Below are 14,573 nucleotides of genomic sequence, written 5' to 3'. Positions count from 1 at the left end.
CAAAGTGTCCCTTTGTAAGAAACCAAGGAAAAAAATCCCATTCATAGTAAAAGACCACTATGGTGAAAACTTTAAAACACTGAGGGCAGAAATGTGACCTACAGATTCAATAAATCACCGTGGAAATCCTAACATTCTTCATAGGACTTGAAAAAAAATGCAAACACTGCACATAGAAGCTGAAAAGATCCTGAAGAGACAAATCAATGTACCCAGGCTGGACATATCACAGTCACTCATCCCAAAATAGACAAAAAGCATACGACAAAGGCAGCCTGGTATCAACACAGGATCAGACTGCTTGACCAGAGTAAACCCATGTGCCAAATTTAATTGAACAGACTGTTTTTAAAAGAAATGCAAATGGTCAGTAAATATTTGGGAAAATGATCAATATCCTTAGACTTGGGGAAATGAGGACAAAAAACCACTTTAAGCTTCCATTTTATCTCAAATGGCTATCACCACAGAAACAGCAAATGCTGGCAAGGATGCGGCAAAAGAGGAACTGTCATTCACTGCTGACAACAGAAATGTCAGCAGACGTAGCGCTATGGATTCCTGTAATAATTCTGCAAGAATCGAAAACTAGAACTGCCATGTAAGCTACACACTCCCTCTCCAGGTCTATACTGGAAGGAATCCAAGCCAGCATGCCACACAGATATTTACACATCCATGTTAATTTTCCAGATATTCACAATAGCCAAGACATGAAGCAAGCCTAGATCCTAACAGCAGATGAATAGATGATGTGGTGAACATGTGCACAAGAGAGATCTATTCAGCCATAAAGAAAGGTGAAATCATGTCATTTGCAGGAAAACAGATAAAATAAAGATTATCATGTTAAGAACAATAAGCCAGACTAAGAAAGACAAGTACAAATTCTCTCATTTGTGAACTCTAAACTTAAATTAAAAAAATACTATCTCTCTCTCATATATATATATATATATGTGTGTGTGTGTGTGTGTGTGTGTGTGTGTGTGTGTGTAGATATAGATATACACATATGTGTGTATGTATATATATATATATATGTATGTGTGTGTGTGTATATATATATATATATATATATATATATATATATATATATATATATATCTCTGAAGGAACTTAAAGGAGGAAGTTGTAATAATAATGGGTGTGAAGCAAAATATCAAATACTGTATTTTTTCTCATATGTGAAATCCATCAAATGTATGTACATACATGGCAAACACATACATATATTTACATAAATGTACACAAATATGATTAGGCCAGCTAACGAAAAAGCATCGATTTTCTTAAAAAGACTACTTCCCATGGCTTCCCTGCCAGGAGCAGCTCCTTCCCAACTGTTGAGCCGCAGGCACTAACTAGATAGCCTCATGTTTGTGATGAAGCCCACATGATCTACTTTCAAACACACACTCCTTCCACATCAAGGTTCAACTCAGTAAGATTCAAATAGCCTGACATTTGAAAAAGTGCATGCATATATTTATGTAGTTGTATGGATGATCTAACTAATTTCCCCGACGTGCTATGAAAACATAAATTACTTCTGCTGCTGCTCATTTTTAATTTATAAGGCAAGGGCCCCATTAGAAGTCTGGTGTTTAGTTGTTAATGAAGTTAATTTATTGTCAGATTTCAATTCTCTGAGGAAGGCAATCTTACTGATCATAATTTTCCAAGGCCTTCATGAGTTACTCTCTGTGGAGATAGTTGTCCTGAGGAATGCACCATACATTTTTATACACACACAAAGGCCTTCAGCCACAGTGGGAAGAACTTACCACTGGCTGTCAGTAAATATGGGCATATCATGATAGAAGGCCTCTGAATTGCTGTGTCACCTCCAAGTTCTCTAATATGTCACCTTCTACCAGAAAATGTCATTTCTTTCCTGTGCACGTGTTAAACAAAATTGCAGCATTCTGTGGATGAGGCACTGTGGCCAGAAAAGTCAGCAGAGATTGTGAATGGCTGTCTTAGTTAGGGCTCCTATTACCATGAAGAGACACCATGACCACAACTCTTATTAAGGGACAATATTTATGTGAGGTGGCTCACTTCAGTCCATTATAATCATGGTGGGACATGGCAGCATGCAGGCAGACATGGTGCTGGAGAAGTAGCTAAGAGTCCTACATGTTGCAGGCAACAAGAAGTGGTCTGAGACACTGGGTGGTATCTTGAGCTTATGTGAGACCTCAAAGCCCACCTCTACAGTGACACACTTACTCCAACATGACCACACCTACTCCAACAAGGCCACACCCCCTAATAGTGCCACTCCCTTTAGGGGCCATTTTCTTTCAAACCATGAATGGCAAAGTCAGAAGTGGCATCTGAGTGTTATGACTCTAAATAAATTTCATCCCAATACAAGGATCAAAGCACACTAACTGTGAAGCAGAATGAGGACAAAGGTGCCCCGTAGACCAGAATCATGCCTTGACTCCCCGAGAGTGGCTTGACATTAGCACTCCATCTAACTTTGGCTGGTGGTGGCTCTAAAGTAAGGGACCTCAGGACCTGTGACCAACCACACCTAGGCCTCCATCACCACTTGTATGATATGACTTTGTCCTTCACCAAGAGCTGCATAATACTCCTGCAGCTGCAACTCCTCTGGTAAGCCCTACTACAACACAACTTAGGTTTGCTCTGAATCCATCCTTCCACACAAAGAGCCTCATTTTTTGTTTAGTTCTGTTTTTGCTGTTTCAGTTTTTAAAAAATATTGATTATAATCTTATCAAGTTTCATTTCCAAAATTATCATTTACTACTATTTATTAATATATAAGATATATGTACTAATACATAAGACGTGTGTATTAATACATAAGGGCCAGGGAGATGGCTCAGCAGGTCTTGCTGGCTGTGCAGCCTGATGATCTGAGTTCAATCCTGGGAACCCACATAAAAGGTCAGATGCACCGGGTGGGGGTGGCGCACGCCTTTAATCCCAGCACTCGGGAGGCAGAGCCAGGCAGATCTTTGTGAGTTTGAGGCCAGCCTGGGCTACCAAGTGAGTTCCAGGAAAGGCACAAAGCTACACAGAGAAACCTTGTCTTGAAAAAACAAAACAACAAAAACAAAAACAAAAAAAGGTCAGATGCAATGGCACCCACCTTAATTTCAACACTCTCTATTATGAGACATGCGGTGATCAGATGAAACCTTGTGGACTAGTACACAGAGTAGCAGCAGAGACAAAAGACACCTTGCCTCAAAACAAGGTGGAAGAACTGAAAATCTGCCCTCTGACGATCACACATATGCTATGTATGCATTCACCAGGACAGTCACACATCTGCATGTGCATACACACCCCAAAAGAAACCCCATATCATGCACTGCATACTTCCTATGAGTTAAGAATTGCTCTAAACAAGTATATATTGACTCATCATTCACAAAACAAGCAAACTGATGCTGTTGCTATCTATTTTTGTAGATAAGGAAATGAAGGCCCATTTCCCAAAACTACATGGCCAGAAAGAGGGATACCAGATATTCAAACCCAGGTACCTCGATCCCAAGGTCCATATTTTCTGTCACTGTGCAGTGTCTTATCAACATATTCATAGTTATGAACACTGTCATGCATTGTCACTCACCTTTAATCCCAGAGCATAAGCTACAAAGCAGTGTAGCCCAGAGATTCCATGTTACACTTCTCCTTTTAGTGTATACTCAAGTGTATGTGATCACATTCCACAATCAGGAAGTCATAGTCAGTAAATAGTTGGGTGAGAGAGGGAAGAAAGCCATTAAGCTCATTCAGAGCCTAAAACAGGTCCTCAAACAAAGCCAAGGGCATCTACCACACACACCAGTAACTAAGATTCTAAGCTGTATAGGCCAGATAACCAGGGATGATAGTTAGTAGGTGACCTAGACATATTTTGAACATAAGTCGTGGAAACATCTGTCTCCTGCGAGCAGGTAGCAGGATTCACCTTATCCAAAATAACACTACATACCTATGCAGATAATAGAAATATAAATATCTAAGGTGGTGTACACTAAGTAAATATGTGTGTGCAGTCAACAATGAGAGTGTGTCAGCATCCAGGTGAGGGAGACAAAAGGCTCAGGACAGGCAGTGCAAAGCACTCATAAGTCCCACAGAACCAAGGCAACTATAGTGATGGAATAAACTTTACAATAAACCTGATACATGTGACAATTAAATGCAGAAGGAAAGTGGGGAGAACCCGGACTAGCCAGCACCCTTTCTGAAGTACCTTATGTGCTGCATGGCCACTTCAACACACTTCTTCTCTAGCTTAAGAGATCAAGAACATTAGAAAGTGCAGATGACCGGGCAGTGGTGGCACACGCCTTTAATCCCAGCACTCGGGAGGCATAGGTAGGTGGATCTCTGTGAGTTCGAGGCCAGCCTGGGCTACCAAGTGAGTTCCAGGAAAGGCACAAAGCTACACAGAGAAACCCTGTCTCAAAAAAAGAAAGAAAGAAAGAAAGAAAGAAAGAAAGAAAGAAAGAAAGAAAGGAAGGAAGGAAGGAAGGAAGGAAGAAAGGAAGAAAGGAAGGAAGGAAGGAAGGGACAGAGAGAGAGAGAGAGAGAAAGAAAGAAAGAAAGAAAGGAAGGAAGGAAGGAAGGAAGGAAGGAAGGAAGGAAGGAAGGAAGGAAAGAAAGAAAGAAAGAAAGAAGGAAAGAAAGAAAGTGCAGATAACTCTAATACCAGTACTCTGGATTCCATCAAGGTACATAGAATCCAGTGTTTTCACTTATCCAAGGGAACGATGTAACACGCACACACATACACATGTGTACACACACACACACACACACACACACACACACACACACACACGAACAAATAACAGACAAGCATTAAGGAAAGAGGCCACAGAACGAGAAACCACTGGGTGAATATCCCTGCAAGCTTACCAGTGGACAGGAAGAGGTGGCAGGGTGGCAGAGCCAGGGTGATGGCAACAACAACAACAAATTCTTAAAGGTCTTGCCAATTGTTGTGGTCAGAACTGGAGAAAACCAAAGTGGCACTGAGACTGGAGAAAACACCTCTTCCCAGTAGAGCCCCTTATTTCCACAGTTGACATGGCCTCTCGGTACAAGGCCCTCAAACTGTTCCTAGGGGCCAATTTTGTTCATGTTCTCACTAGCCCCAGCCATGATCTCTGCCCAGCCCTTGACACTTGCAAAGCTGGCGATTGACCTTCCCTTCAATCATGCAAACCCCTGGGCTGGGGTTCAGCAACAGAACACAACTGAAACAAAGCTAACACACACAGACACACTTTGCTACAGACCATGATTAGTCAAAAAAAAGAAAAATTCCCAAAGATACCGTGAATTAGAAGCAAGACAGCAACAGCTTGGTCTTACTCTAGCCTTGGAGCACAGCAGCCCTCCAGCCTGCCCATTGGCCCATGTTTCCTCAGATGGCAGGACCCATCTTTAATGGTCCCTTCCCAGGCACTCCCTCCTATACAGGCTTCTCCAAGGAGACTGTGAGATACACACAGCCCTAATATGCAATATAAAAACAAACTTCTCCCCCAGGATATTGACATGGGACATGACATTGCTCCTCAGCCTCCTGACCTTCACCAAAGCACAGCATGACAGCCTCCAACTCACAGCAAACACAGGTATACTGACATACCAAGCGCATTAATGCTCTATTGGGAAAGTACAATACCAAAATAAGAGTTTCAAATACGAGCAGATTGATGTAAAGGGGGCATTTAGCAGACATTGTATTATTCCCTTACAGGATATTGAGGAGATTTTTTTCAGGTTGTTTCTTATCTTGTTTTTGCTCAATTTTTGACAAAAGTGACTTGAGTAGACATGAGTTATAAAGGAGGTAAGGGAGAAGAGGGAAGAAGTAGAAGGGCCATGCATTTAAGTTGGGGAAGGTTAGGTTTGAGATGCCAACTGCATGCAGTGGAAATGTGCACCCGCCAGATCAAAATTTTTAAAATTAAGCATTAATCTGAAGCTTATAAGAGAGGTTGACCCTTCAGATGGGGAAACGGGGGTTCTGAGAACGTTGGAGAGGGAGACAGTAAAGAAAAAAAGAGAGAGGCAGAAGGAAGATAGAAACTTCAGAAGTCTCCGCCGTCCTGAGTGTGAGGTGGTGGAAGAAAAGAGAAACATGCAAGAGAGAGGCAGGAAGAAAGGCAGTGAGAGAAAGGGGGGAAGGGGGGCAGATGCGTCCAGAAAAGGGGAAGTAGGTGGGTACAAGTCCAAAACTCTCCAAGGATAAATGAGGTCACAAGGTTGAAGAGCCCATTGGATGGGAAAGAGAAGAACATGGAGAAATGCTGTTTGGCAGGCAGGATTTAGTGCAGTGGCAGAGGAAGTTCAGCAAGGGATACAGTCACCAAGTGGAAGGCAGGTGCCATTTACTCAGGAGGCTGATGGGGAAGAGGGCCAGAACATGGGGCTCCCAGCTCTGATGGACCTGCCCACTGAGCCCCGCTGTGTCCCAGCACCAAGAACTGTTCTGCTGTGTAATAGGTACTCTGTAGATATTTGTTCTTCTGTGGCCCTTTATTCAATGGATGTGGCTGTTTGATTAAATAAATGAGTTAGTGGATGAATTCTCCTGGTTCTTGAGGGGCTACGAAGGAATAGTCTTGAGCCCATGTTTGTGCCACTCAGGCATGAGAGCTCTGGTTAACACTGTCTTAAAATTGGCTTCTAAGTGGGGGCTGTGAGTGCAGGTCACATCACAGCAGAGGGGAGCCTTTTTTGGAGGCTGAAGTTAGCTTTAGGGGCAGTCACCTGAAAAAAAAGTATTCTCAGGTTAGACACCTGAACTGGACATGGACAGTGGCTAGATGTCTGGGAATGAATCCCTCTCTGTCAAAACCACAGCTTTTAAAACTGTGTATCATAAGCCCATACAATTCAGTGTGAGGGTCACAAAACATTTGGCAAAAGTAAAAGATTTCTAAATGCATGACAACCAAAATGGAGTGCAAATCCCACATATAATGAATTCAGTGATTGTGGCTGCAATTACACAATTCAGTGCATTGTGTGCTGCAGAGTGCAACTTCACTGCAGCCTTGGTCCTAAACACCTAGCACACGCACTTTGCACCACACCTGCCAAGACACCAGGCAACACCCATAAACTTTGCCTGAATCACTTCAGCTCAGATTCCAGGCTGTTGTGTGTTAGCAGGGCTTTGACTGTTCATACAAAGTGTGTCTACTCTTCCAGCAGCACAAGGTTTTAATTACAGAAAACAAAGACTTTTAATATGTCCCCCACCATGCCTTAGCGTGAACAAATTGCATTGCTTTGTGTCAGAATGTTTGATTTTTAAATACTGCTTTCTAAGTTGCTGACTTGACTTTCATTAAAAAAAAAAATCATTCAATGGATTTTGGCTTGAGATTAAGACAGAATTTCCAAGAATTTCTGAACTAGCCCCAACAAACTTCTGCCATCTTGTACTACATTACTTGTGCTATGCAGCATTCTCAGCAACAATGATTATTAAACTAAACTGTAGATCAATTCTGAAAAATACTGAAGATATTCTACTTACTGAAACATTAAATATGCACCCAAGTTTCTTCTCTATGCAAAATTAACTGAGCACATTCATCTCCTTATTATGTAAATCTGCTTTTTCTTTAATAAATGGAAATATGTTATATACCAATCAATTATACATACATATTTAAATATATATTAATTAAGTATATATACTGATCAATTATCTTATGATTTATTATCAGTAGATGTTTAATGCGTATACTTGTGTTATATGCCAGAGATCACATAAAAATTTCTCAGAACAAAGGAGCGGTCAGCGGAAAAGTTTGAGAAGCCTTACTCTAGACCAAGATGGCACCAAGAGACTGAAAGGAATTCTGGGTAGTACATTGCTAAGAAGTGGCTTTCTGTGAGGAGCGGGCAGGGAGAAAGAAATGCAGTCATTGAGGCAAGTGCCCACAGAGCCGCCACAGTCAGCTTTCTTTACTATAACAAAATACTCGAGGTAGGCAACTTATAGAGAGAAAGGGTGATTTCTGACTCGGCTTTAATCTGTGTGAAAGGCTAAGGCAGAAGGATAGTGAGTTCTGGGATATGTGACGAGACTCTATATTTAGAAACTAAAAAGGAACAGTGGGAAGGGAGCAGGTGAGGGAAAGAGAGAGGGCAAAGAAAAAAGGGGGAGAAGGAAAACACCCCAGAATTCAGGGGACAGTCACAGCCACAGGACTAGAAACGTTCACACAGCCACTGAGGGGAAGCCACTGAAGCCGAGCAAGGAGAGGGTCGCTACAACTCTTCAATAGCTAGACAGATGCCTGGAATCTCGAGAAAGTCTAATCAGCACAATTCCATACTGTCTCCAGCAGCACAGGGAATCTGGAGTTCTCAGAGATGCAGCTTGAGCCCAGATGAGCCACCACAGTGGGTCCAGCACACATGGGGACGTGAGGGGATAGCTTCATCTTTGGTGGCAGAACCATTTCACAGTTTGAAAAACAATTCTATAGATGGGTTCTAAGCAAAAGAGTCACAATGAGTCCATATTTTCTTCTTCAAACAAAGCTATATTTCATTAGTATCATGCCAAGATCAGCAGGCCTCCCAGGCAGAAGAAATCTTGGAAATCGCTCCGTCTAACCTTTCCCCTGTCATGATGTCATTGTTAAAATCTGATGGCACTGTCTTTGGACACCGGGCATCTATGGGCTCCTCCATGTCTCCGTCTCTTCTTCAGTGTTCCTAAGTCTACATGGCTGACCTCTGGAGAGTGGTGGAACAATACACATCCCTCTCAAGACTGTCTTCATTTCAAGCAATGGATCCTAGTCCTATGACATCAGACTCTGGTGAAGAGATGAAAGACTTTGATGGTGTTAACCTCTAATACCTGTGGGCTCATCTGTTTCAGCAGCGAGTAGTAACTGCTTTTCAAACCACCTTTAAATAACTCAGAGCTGCTAATCAGCTGGAGTGGAGACTCTTACACTATGTGTGACATCTTTATATCATATTGCCCTGGGCCTCCATGTTTATAAAATAGGTATGTAAATTAAACATCTATTGATGATGAATCACAAATAAATTTATTTTCAGGTAAATAGATAATTTTACCATTTATTAAGACAAAACCAAATTTGAATACGAATACAATGGGTATTTTTGTTTAATTTTACACAGCTCTTGGCTGAATATTTGATACTTCACGATATAGAATATCTTCAGTATTTTTCAGAACTAATCCACATTTTGATTTTGTAATCACTCATGTTGAGAACATGGCTTCACATAAACATGTGAAGTACAAAATTACGGGTGTATGTTTAGGTCCATGTCAGAAATTATTAAAAATTCTCTATAATCCCAAGTCAAAATTGAACAGCTTTTATGAAAGTCAAGAGCTTAGATAGTAGTTTTTAAAAGCAAGCATTTTAACCTAAAACAATCTTATGAAATACTGATTTGTTGTCTATGTATTGAGGAATAACAGTGGGGAAATGTTAAAAGTGCTTGTTTTCTATAGTTAAAGCATTATGTTGTTATTTCGAGCAAAAATGCAGATAATGCAAGCCTGTAGTCCCACAGCTTGGGAGGTGGAACTCTACATAGTAAGTTCAAAAGCTAAGTAGGGCTACAGCAGACCCTGAATCTTTCTTAAGCAGAAAGTAGATATAAATATATATTATCTATAAGTATATATTATACATATAACCATATAAATTATAGATATATAACATACAAATAAATTCATATTGCTATATATAGTAAAATAACAATAAAAATAAACACTGCAGTTCAAATGAGACCCCCTAGTCTGAGCACAGGTATTTCTGGGAATGTTCACCAGTGCTATGTGAACCGCAGACACATGAAATGCCAACTGCACATGTTGTCTGTGCATTCAGAAGAAGACTGTAGTGAAGACACATGACACAACACAGGAACCCTTCCAATGTGGTTGAAGTTTAATTTTGAGTTAATTTTTGGTCTTGGGGATTTTAGAAACCTTTAACTGTTGTCACACTTTTTACAGCCCCCATAGTCTGTTGTAGGACCCCATATGGTCATGACCCACATTCCCAGAGGCTGGGAGCTAGAGAAGGGATGAAGGTTACGGTTGACTACAAAGTTCAACAGATGTAAACAATCACGATGCCCGTTTTGTACAGTAAAAAAGCATCTCACTTATCTAAAGGTTATCAGGGATGTACTTTATAAAAGCTAAAGCCTGGGCCTCCTAACTGAATAGCAGGGAGTACAGGGCAGAGGCCTGGAATCCACTAGACTCAGTACTGATTGAAGCCTATTCCAGCAGTCAGTCAGCTTTACCTCTTTATCCCCTCAAGTCATCCTGGAGTAACTAAGTCAACCTTGGAAATGTGTGCATCTCATTCACACCAGGTAAGAACAGGAGGGAAGCAATAAGGAAGGGCAGCCTGAGGGGCAGAACACAGCACCCTGGGGTGCAAAGAGATCCCCAGAACTCTAGAGAACACCCCACAGTCAAACAGCAAAGCACAGGACAGGGCCTGAGGTAAATATGATGGATGCCATGATTCTCGAGTCCTCTGGAGGATCTCAGCCCACAAACACAATGGCCACAATGACTCGCGGTCCTCAATAATGTTCGTAAACTCCTAAAGAAGGTGGGAAACGCTTTAAGAGGGTCTTTAGAGGGGGGTCGTTCAAAGGCATTCAACGTTTCAAAACATGAAGACTACCCTGAGTCCTGAGACACCACATAAAGTTCTCAAAAGTGTGTGCCGTTGACTATGGCCTGATATCTGCTTTGGGACAATGGGTGGTCCCTCACAATTAGATATGGGGGCATTCATGTATGAAGGAAACTGGGTCCCAGAAGAAAGATCCAAGAAAAGTCTCCTGCGATGGAAAAACGACCTTAGAGACCACAGGACCAAGACCTGACACAAAGCTGTGGAAATCAGGTAATGTGTTTTTGCCTCTCACTGGAGGGTCCACAGCAGATATCCTTGTTTCTGGAACACAACCATCCATGTCACCTTTTCCCAGACAGACTTACATCCTCACCATCCATCCCAGGCTTTGAACTGGACCGAGAGACCTGATACACTCACCTGCAGGAAGCAATGTCCAACTGGGGCATGCTCAGCCAGGGTGACATTATACACCTGCCGCCGGAAAACGGGCTCGTTGTCGTTCACGTCGTCTACAGAAATGCTCACCAGGCAGGTGGCAGAAAGTGGAGGCTCTCCGAAGTCCTGGGCCACCACTCTCAGCTCCACTGCCTCCTGAGCCTCTCGGTCTAGAGCTCGGATAGTGCTGATCAAACCATTGTCCGGGTTGATGCTGAAGGATGGAACACACTCTGGCTTGGGTGACAGAGCCTCGGAGTCGCAGGGCCCCGAGGGTTGCACTAGCACATATCGCAGCCTGGCGTGATCTGTGCCAGCCTGGTCGGCATCCAAAGCGCTGACCCAAACCACCGAGGTCCCTGGGACTGCAGCCTCGGACACTGAGGCCCAGTAATGCTCCTGGATGAAGACAGGTGGCTGGTCGTTGAGGTCCGAGACCCAGAGCAGCAACGACTCCTCGGTGCTCAACGGTGGAGACCCTGCATCCGTGGCCACTAGTCTTAACTCGTATAGATCTCGGTTTTCCCTGTCCAAGAGACCCTTGACACAAAGGAAAAATACTCCAGGAGGGCCGCCTGGCTGCAGCGCGAAGTCTCCATTCCCACCCTCCAAGGACAGCTTCATGCTATCTGCCCCAAGGCGTGCACCAAGCACCCCGGCAGCCTCCTCTTCCTTCTCTGGGTCACCATCTGCGTCGGACACCGAGACTCGAGCCACATAGTCTCCTGGCCGGGCACCCTCAGAGACGTGGGCCGTGCCACCCTCGGTAAGAAAGAGCAGGTGGATGGTGGGCGGGTTGTCATTCACGTCCAGCACATCAATAGACACGCGCACCGTGGCTACCTCTGGCTCTGCGCCCCCGTCGCGGGCCTGGACGACCAGCTGGTGCCAGGCCTGCTCCTCGCGATCTAAAGGTCTCTGCACCCGCACTATGCCGCTCAGCTCCTCCACCGAGAAATAGCCTGGATCGCCCGGTGGCCAGCCAGCTGCGCCCGCCAAGGACACTTGCCGCTCCCGGATGCTGTAGCGCACCAAGCCATTGGGCCCCAAGTCGCGATCAGTGGCACGCACGCGACACACCTCGGCGCCCGGCTGGGCGTCCTCACGTACTGCGGCGCGGTACTCCGCCTGCTCGAAAACTGGCGGGTTGTCGTTCTCGTCCAGCACACGCAGCTGCACGTGCAGGCGGCCAGTGCGCGGAGGACTGCCACCGTCCCAAGCTTCAATCTGCAGCTCGTGCGCCGCCGCCTCCTCTCGGTCCAAGCGCCTCATCAGCACCAAGTCTAAGGGCTCCAGGGGTGTTGAGGACACCGGCTGAGACGGTGACGCAGGTGGCCCCGGTGACCCGTAGCGCAACTGGAAGAAGGGTCCTGCGGGGTCCTGGGGCAGGTCGGACGCTTGCAGCAAGGTGTAACCCTGGATGCTAAACAGTCCTGCGTCCGGATCCTGGGCACCTGGCAGGCGGAAAGCAGTACCTGGGGGGCTGAGTTCCGACACGTCCAGCTGCAGGGAGTCGAGGGGAAAGTGGGGCGAGTGGTCGTTCACATCGTTGACGCGGATCTCCACCTGCACCACTTCGCCCAACAGCGTGGCCGCCACGAAGCTGTAGTGGTTCCGCCGCTCGCGGTCCAGACGCCGTGCCGTGCGGATGATGCCGGTGTCCGGGTGCACGTGGAAGTCGTCCAGCAGCGGCGAGTCATCCGAGTCCTCCGACAGAAAGAAGCCGTTCTCTTCCAGCTGCTGCGCGACTGGCAACCCCGCACGAATGTCACCTACCAGTGTGTCCGGGGGCAGCCCCTCGTCCACAGAGAGGCTGAGGTTGAACACCTGGGCAGACAAGCCCGAGGCAGCCCACAGCCAGGCGTGCACGAAGAACCGGAGCAGGGAGAGCGGCGCCCCGGAGCCGCAGGGCCGCCCACGGGGTGACCCCGCTGGCTGACGCCCTTCGCCCATCCTCCGCCCAGCAGAGCTCATTTCTTCCCCCAGCTCTTTAGGAAGGCTCCGGATAGCTGCCAGCTTGTGGCAGGACCGCAGAACAATCCAGGAGCCTCCTCAGTATCTGAGCCAGAGAGGCAAAGACTTTGTTTGGCAAACCAACTAAAGGACCCAGGAGTTCCCAGGGTGACATCTGCAACTGGTGCAGACGTCCTCTGCCGGCAGCTCAGGCAGGCGGGGGCTGCCTCCGCGGCCACCTCTCCAACCCCTGGATGTCTTTAAGCAAGTTCCATAGCTTTTTCTCTCTTCTATTCTTTTTACATCTGTTCCTTGTTGTGCTCGGCTGGCTGTTTCCCCCTGGTAAAGTCAGGTGCATTATTTCTTTTGCCAAAAAGGAGGAAATTATTTAAAGCGCGCACACAAGGAGGAAGGGGATCCGGCCGGGAAGTGGGTGGAGTAAGGGCGGGGAAGCTGAGAGAGGGCGCAGGGTGGGAGGAACGGTGGGAGGCGCGGCTCCCGCAGCCGGCTGCTACGGGGACCGTAGCTCTCCCTCCCACCGGCGTCCCCGGGAGCTGGGGACTGCGCAGCGCCCCCTCCGACCCAGCTCCCTACTCCTCAGTCCCCTCCCCATGCGTGCTGTGGCTGGCACCAGGGAGATCTGCAACCTGCCAGTCTCGGTTCTGTAGCAGGACTGAAAAGGAGCCGGCCGGCTGGACATTCCGCCCAGGTCTGTGGTGCTGATGGAGGAGACTCAGACCGGTTGTGTCTGGCCTGGCTTTGCGTGCAAAGTGTACCGGGGTGGGGGCGAGGCCAGCAGCCAGCCCGCATGCTCCCCCTCCTTCCTCTGGACAGCCCCTCGGGCGGGTTTGCCCTTGGCTAGGGCCAAGCGAAGAAGGTAGGGGTTATTATGATCACTTTAGGGAGCCAAACTTGTGCTCTCTATTTGGCGAGAGAACCTCGTGCCTAACAGGAGGCCAGATGGAGTCAAAGGCCGAGGCACAGCTGGGGCCAGTTTGACTGCAAAGAAGGCGGAACTTGGAAAGAAAGGGGCGGGGGGGGGGGAGCCCTTCCAGAAAACCAACAAAATCTGTGACACACATGGTGCAGAGCACGCTTTATTATGCCGCGCTACTATTCAGCGACGTGCGGGCGTCTTGTCACTCGCCTCTGCCACCCTTGATGACGACAATGGATGGGGCTTGCCAACCTTTTTAGGCATCCAGCGCCATCATACCTCCCAGCACATTTTATGATGGTGATTGATGCGCAGACAGACCGCAGGGCTTAAGCGCTAGCACCTAAGCTCTTCCTCCATCCCTAAGGGAAGAACGTTGTGAGATCGCTTCCAAAGTAGCGTGGGGCTGAACCCGAAGACAATTCCACTCAGCCTGCGTTGTCCCCGTTTCCCTGCAGTTATTCATAATTATCGGTAGAAACTGATTAATGGCCTCTAATAAAGTATGCTCCAGCGAAGGAGTCTGCCCTCTTGAGAATGGCCGGCCGTATGTAGCCAAA

General features: G+C 46.3%; 1 protein-coding gene across 2 annotated transcripts in view; it reads right to left on the bottom strand.

The window, feature by feature from the left end:
- Dchs2 (dachsous cadherin-related 2) overlaps window positions 1-13,524 on the bottom strand; it is a 216,929-nt gene extending 203,405 nt beyond the window's left edge. For both annotated transcript variants that reach the window (XM_036191045.1, XM_036191046.1), the window contains exon 1: window positions 11,106-13,524. In XM_036191045.1, the coding sequence (XP_036046938.1) occupies window positions 11,106-13,097 (1,992 nt within the window). In that variant the 5' untranslated portion in view covers window positions 13,098-13,524. The remainder of the gene's footprint in view (window positions 1-11,105) is intronic.
- Between the last annotated feature and the right edge of the window lie 1,049 nt (window positions 13,525-14,573).

The sequence above is a fragment of the Onychomys torridus genome, chromosome 6 (assembly GCF_903995425.1).
Source record: "Onychomys torridus chromosome 6, mOncTor1.1, whole genome shotgun sequence".
NCBI classification, from domain to species: Eukaryota; Metazoa; Chordata; class Mammalia; order Rodentia; family Cricetidae; genus Onychomys; species Onychomys torridus.
This window is presented reverse-complemented; position numbering and strand designations above follow the sequence as displayed.